The sequence below is a fragment of the Nelumbo nucifera genome, chromosome 8 (genome assembly GCF_055504915.1).
Source record: "Nelumbo nucifera cultivar China Antique chromosome 8, China Antique-T2T, whole genome shotgun sequence".
In the NCBI taxonomy this organism is placed as follows: domain Eukaryota; kingdom Viridiplantae; phylum Streptophyta; class Magnoliopsida; order Proteales; family Nelumbonaceae; genus Nelumbo; species Nelumbo nucifera.
Genome location: NC_142656.1, coordinates 51,170,021 through 51,176,723, shown reverse-complemented (window position 1 = coordinate 51,176,723; position 6,703 = coordinate 51,170,021). Strand labels below are relative to the sequence as shown.

The 6,703-nt window shown below is 42.6% G+C and overlaps 1 protein-coding gene and 1 non-coding gene across 2 annotated transcripts; one reads left to right on the top strand and one right to left on the bottom strand.

The window, feature by feature from the left end:
• Positions 1 to 4,433: 4,433 nt before the first annotated feature.
• On the bottom strand, positions 4,434 to 5,952 carry LOC148790004 (uncharacterized). The gene is made up of 3 exons (XM_088893843.1): positions 5,523 to 5,952; positions 4,988 to 5,340; positions 4,434 to 4,730 (listed from the first exon to the last, which is right to left on the bottom strand). Exons 1-3 carry the CDS (start codon positions 5,950 to 5,952, stop codon positions 4,434 to 4,436), a joined length of 1,080 nt encoding a protein of 359 aa, XP_088749969.1.
• A 328-nt stretch (positions 5,953 to 6,280) lies between these two features.
• On the top strand, positions 6,281 to 6,387 carry LOC148790003 (small nucleolar RNA R71). Its single transcript, XR_016079940.1, has one exon. It is a non-coding gene; the product is annotated as a small nucleolar RNA R71 (small nucleolar RNA).
• Positions 6,388 to 6,703: the final 316 nt, after the last annotated feature.

Sequence of the window (6,703 nt, the reverse complement as noted above, 5' to 3'; positions counted from 1 at the left end):
GATTCTTGTCATGCCATCATTTGGTTCTTTCCTTGTAGATCTTGGCATTCTCATAGGCTGCAAGTCGGAATTCATCCATCTCATTCAGCTGCATTTGTCTCTGTGTTCCTGCGGCCTGCAAATCAAAATTTAATAACTTCAAGGCCCAATATGCCTTATGTTCAAGTTCAACACGTAAATGACATGGTTTTCCAAAGACCAACCTATATGGGGACATGCCGATGGGTGTTTTGTATGCAGTCCTATATGCCCACAATGCATCATTTAGCTTGTCTGACCAGTCCTTCCTAGAAGAGTCTATCGTCTTCTCCAAACTTCTTTTTAGTTCCCTATTAGCTAATTCGACTTGGCCACTGGTTTGAGGGTGATATGGGGTTACTAATTTATGCGTGACACCATATTTTCGCATCAGCCGCTCAAATTGGGTGTTGTAGAAATGAGTTCCCCTATCACTAATTATGGCGCGAGATGTGCCGAATCAAGTGAATAGCTTTTTGAGGAAGTGAACTACTCTCCTAGAGTCATTTGTGGGTAAAGCCATGGCTTCCACCCATTTGGACAAATTGTCAACAACAACTAGGATGTATTTATTTCCAAAAGAATTTGGAAAGGTCCCATGAAGTCAATACCCCACACATCAAAGATTTCACAGATTAATATATCGGTGAGAGGCATTTCATTCTGTCGAGAGATATTACCTGTCCTCTGGCATTTGTCACATGCAGACACATACCTGTGAGCATCTTTGAACAAGGTGGGCCAATAGAAACCTAATTGTAACACCTTGGCTGCAGTGCGATTGGATCCGAAGTGGCCTCCCACTTCCCAATCATGGCAATATTGGAGTACCAACTCCATCTCCTCATCGGGGACACACCTCCAAATGATCTGATCTGCACAAAGTTTATACAGAAAGGGGTCCTCCCACAAATAGTGTTTTACATCAGAGAATAATTTCTTCCTCTATTGATATGAAAGATTAGGAGGGAGAACGTTTCCAGCAAGATAATTGGCAAAATCATCATACCAAGAAGATGTATCTACCTGAATGGAATAGAGCTGCTCGTCCGGAAACTCATCTCGGAGGGTGCTGGTTATCTTTCCTTCCAAATCTGCATTCTCTAACCGGGAAAGATGATCAGTAGCTAGGTTCTCGGTACCCTTTTTGTCATGGATTTCAACATAAAACTCTTGCAACAACAAGATCCACTTGATCAGCCTTGGCTTTACATCCTTCTTTGCAAGTAGATGTCTGAGTGCCGAGTGATCTGTATACACAATAACCTTAGACAAAATCAAATATGAACGAAATTTATCAAAAGCGAAAATTACCGCTAGTAGTTCCTTTTCCGTCGTGGTGTAATTCTGTTGAGCTCCATTCAAGGTCCTACTAGCATAGTAAATCGACTGAAAATGTTTGTTCACTCTTTGTCCTAAAATAGCTCCAACTACTGAATCACTCGCATCGTACATCAACTCAAAAGGAAGTATCCAATCCGGTGCTATTATGATCGGGGCATTAATCAGCTTGTCCTTCAGAATGTTGAACGCTTCTAGGCATTCCTTTGTGAAATCGAAGGGCACATCCTTCTGCAACAAATTGGACAACGACTTAGCTATCTTGGAGAAATCCTTGATGAACCTTCTATAGAGTCCTACATGTCCCAAGAAGCTTCTCACAGACCGGACGGATGTTGGTGGCGCCAACTTCTCAATTGTCTCCACCTTGGCTTTGTCGACCTCAATCCCTTTCTATGAAACCTTATGTCCAAGCACAATGCCTTCTTGCACCATGAAGTGACATTTCTCCCAGTTCAGCACTAGATGGGTTTCCTTGCACCGCTTGAGTACCTTCTCCAAGTTATGTAGATATGCATCGAAGGAAGTGTTAGACAGTTTTGTATGCCCTTAGCTCCAATCAAATTTGATGTACTTTTGACATTTAGTGTAAATAAATAAAGTACATGTTTGATTCATGTTGTGTGGTATGTTTTTGTGTAAGACCCTAAAACTGGACACTTAATGAGACTCGTGTTAGTTTTAAATGTTTACAGCCGTTGGAAAAGTCTGGGGAGATTTATCCTGCCAAGGCTGACACTGGTGTGCTGTCAAATGTTGGGGTGGCCTGTCTCAGCCGCCAAGGTGAGACCCAAGGCACATGTAGTGTGGGATTACTCGAATCCTTGAACCGGACCAGATTTACAGTAATGCCCTGGACCTTGGAGATAGATGGGAAAAACTGGAAAGTTACACCTGACCCCTAGACTCGATTATGATACTGCACTAGGTGTCGGATTTGGCTGTCTTTGATATGCCAATTAGTGAGATCCTTAGCGGGGTCAAAACCTAGGTATGTTGGAACAGTATGAAAATTCATCTAAGTGGGTGTTCATAGTGACAGGATCAGCCCCTTTGTCGGACAAAGTTAATGATCGGGGATGCAGTCTCTCTAATGAAAACCAAACTGCTAGCAGTTGATTTCAATTGTTGGAATTTTGTTTTGCAAAATTTATATATATGATATATAGATATGTACGGTTTCAAAATCTTTGCAGATGGTTTTAATTCCCGGGATCCATGTGAGTAGAGAGTGCAACACTGTTCCTTGTAGCCAAGGGAGAGATCCTCTCTTGTCGGGCAGTGCTTGATCATTATGGGCTGAAATGTTAAGTGTAAGGCCATTTAGGGTTATGCCTGATGGGCTAATCTTGCATCTGCCCACAGTCCTTGGGTTTTTATAAGATGGCTTGGCCCAGGGACCACTTAGTGTAAGTGTTGGGCCCATAGGGTCCATGTGATGGGTTCAGGGGGTTCATTGGGCTTACTAGTGAATTCGGCTAGGCCTTGTAACAAAGACTGGGCCGAACCCATGTGGTTGATGTGTAGATCAATGCTTGGGTCCCACGTCATACAAAGAAGCCCAACTGGGCAGTAGTTTGGAAGTTTAATTGAGCACTGTTACTTATTGGACCTAAAGCCCATTTTGAAGTGGGCTGATATGATCACCCACTTAAAGGGGGCGAGATTAGGGTTAGCTGAAAGGATTAGGGTTTTAACCCTATCCACTCTTGGAGACCAAATTCAAATGTGATTTGAATATGGTAACCTCCTGATAAGATCAGGAGTGGGCTAACCTAATCTGCATATAGGATTGAGATTATCCCCTATCCAAATACTGATTTGGATTGGGATAACTCCTAATAGGATTTGGAGATTTCTTAATCACTAAGAAAGGAGGAAAGCCTAATCAAGAATTACAAGAATTTGACCTAGGGTTTAACAAACACGACACTCTGCAATCTGAGATGGGATATCACATTCCCTAAGCTGAAATCTGCATTCACGCCAATTTCAACCTTAGGGATCTCCTCCAGCCGCCGCCACCTTGCTGCATAGTTCGAACTTCATTGAAAGGAAGATCAAGAAATCTGTTCTTGATATCAGTCTTTTCTGAAAGACTGATTTGGTTCGGTGCTCAAGTCTTCAATGAATTCTTGCAAAGAGTTCGGTGCGTAGGATGCAAACTGTTGGTTCTGCTCCACCATCGCTGTGTCATCTTCAATGGGAGCGGATCTTGGACCTCTCTTTGGGCATGAACACCGACATTAGGAGATTTTCATTATCCGTATCAGATATAACCCTTCCCTTGTTCTTTGGTTCAGATCTGGTCTGGTTGGTTTGAATTGATCCTTGAATAATTGATTCTAAAATCCGGGACAATGATTCCTAGTTGGAAGAAAGGTAGGAAATTTTTGAAATTTGCCCACCGATTCCACAACCTTTCTAGCATTCATTCGATGGATCCTACCATTCTTTCAAGAAGAGCCAAAGATTGAAAAATCATCCATGAAGATCTCCATAAACTTCTCAACCATATCAGAAAATATAGCCATCATGCACCTCTGGAATGTTGTTGGATTATTACATAACTCGAATGGCATCCTCCTGTAGGCAAAGGTATCGTAGGGATATGTGAAGGTGGTCTTCTCCTGATCTTCTAATGAAATCGGAATCTGATTATAGCCCGAGTACCCATCAAAGAAATAATAGAACTCATGTCCGGCTAGCCTCTCTAGCATTTGTTCAATGAAGGGTAGAGGGAAATGATCATTGCGTGTGGCTTCGTTTAATCTTCTGTAATCAATGCGCACTATAGTCATGCCTCCTTTCTTTGGCACCACTTGGACGGGGCTCACCCATGAGCTATCAGAGATTGGGTAGATGATACCTGCGTCTAATAGCTTGATAACTTCTGCCTTCACTGCATCCTTCATTTTCGGGTTCAGGCGCCTTTGGGGCTGAACTGTGGGCTTGCTTCCATCTTCCATTAGAATTTTATGGGTGCATAAGGATGGATTAATTCCCTTGATATCTGCAATCTTCCAAGCCAAAGCTGTCTTGTGTTCCCGTAGCACCCATAACAGTTTTTCCTTCTACAAAGGGGACAAGGCTGCTGATATGATCACTGGTAGGGCTAAAGGTGCTTCTAAGAAAGCATACTCCAGATGCGGTGGGAGTTGCTTCAGCTCAAGGGTGGGCGGCTCTTCGATTGAAGGCTTGCTTTTTGGCATCGAGGGTTTGTGCCAGCTCTCCAACATGAGGAACCCCTTCCCTTGAAACTGCAGATTGGCATTCAAGTATGCTACCATGCTTTGAGTCTCTTCGTTTTCTCCCATTATGGCTTCTCCATCTTGTATGCATAGCTCAAGGGGATTGGCTGACCTGTTAACCTAAAAATAGCCAGCAACCGCATAATCAATGACATCTATCATATAACATGAATTATCACTAGAAGGTGCACATTTCATAGCATCAGACATTTTAAAAATTGCTTCCTCATCTTGAATCCTAAGAATGAGTTGCCCTTGTTGGACATCAATCATTGCCTTTCCTATAGCTAGAAAGGGTCACCCTAGGGTAAGTGGGACATCAACATCCTCTTGCATGTCTAAAACTATGAAATCCACGGGAAAAATGAATTGTCAACCTTTACAAGTACATCTTCTATGATTCCCCTAGGATGCTTGATGGACCTATCAGCTAATTGCAATGCAACTCTAGTGGGTTGGGGTTCACCCAACCTTAATTTCTTAAAAGCCGAATAGGGCATCAGATTTATACTAGCTCCTAAATCACACAATGCCTTGTTAATTTTCAAACTGCCTATAGTGCAAAGAATAGTGAAACTCCTTGGGTCTTTCAGTTTCTGAGGCATCTTGTTGAGGAGGATTGCTGAGCATTCTTCATTCAATGCAACTATAGCCACGTCTCCCAGTTTCCGATTGTTCGCCAAGATTTCCTTCAAGAATTTTGCATAGTGCAGCATCTGGGCTAAGGCATCTGCAAAAGGAATGTTAATATGTAAACTCTTGAAAATTTCATGAAACTTACTGAATTCCTTTTCCAATTTTTGTCACTTAAGTCTATTGGGAAATGTACTTGTCGCTGTTAGCTTGTCATTTTCTTTGATTCAGACTGCTCTTTCTCCTTCTTTTCAGGTTCTAGGGTTGCACCCATCTTACCTTCTTCCTTTGCTTTCTTCTCCACCTCTTGCAACACCTTACCACTCCTCAAGGTAATGGCTTGCACCTGTTCTCTTGGATTTGCTTCGGTATTGCTGGGTAAAGCGCCTTGGACTCTAGAAGATATCATCTGTGCCAACTGCCCCACTTGAGTCTCCAAGTTCTTGATCGATGCTTCTTGGTTCTGAAATCTCGTTTCTGCACTTGATATGAACTTGGTTATCAGCTCCTCTAGATTAGATTTCTTTTCTAGCTGAGTGAAATTTTGAGGGAATGGTTTCACTGCATTTTGATTTGACCAAGACAGATTTGGGTGGTTCCTCCATCCGGGGTTAAATGCACGAGGGTACTGATTGCCTTGCTGCCTTTGAAGATTCCTACAAAATCTACTTGCTCGAGGGACTACATGAACTGATTTCCAACTTGACATTCGGTGCTGATATGACCTCCCCCACACCATTCATAGGCTACGGTCTGAACATGCATGGTTGCCAACTGTATTTCATCTATCTTCTTGCTGAGGGCACTGGTTTGTGTAGATAGTGCTGTAGGTGTCTACATTGTGAAGACCGGGTTGTCTCCTAACTTGGGCTCTCTCAGAATGCCACTGATAGTTGTTTGCAGCCATCTCCTCAATGAGTGCATGGGCAACTTTAGATGTCTTGTTGTTAATCGATCCCCCAGCTGCAGTGTCCATAATAGTCTTATTTGCTTCGGTCAACCCATTATAAAATGTCTAAACTTGCAGCCATACGGGAAGTCCATGATGAGGGACCTTCCTCAGTAATTCCTTGTAACGCTCCCATGACTCATACTATGACTCCCCGTCCTGTTGAGAGAAGGTGGTGATATCATTCCTCATCTTTGCAGTCTTGGACAGAAGTAAATACTTGGATAGGAAGCGGTTGGCCATTTCATCCCAAGTAGAGATCGACCCAGTTGGTAGAGAGTTCAGCCAAGTCTTAGCCTTGTCCTTCAATTAGAACGGAAATAATTTGATCTTCACCGCATCATCACTAACTCCATTGTGCTTGAATGTGTCACAAATCTCCAAGAAGTTGGCGATGTGAGTGTTTGGATCTTCATTAGCTAAGCCGTAGAATTAAACTATGTTCTGGATCATCTGAATGATTGTTGGTTTAATCTCAAAGTTGTTAACAACTATTGTTGGTCTCACAATG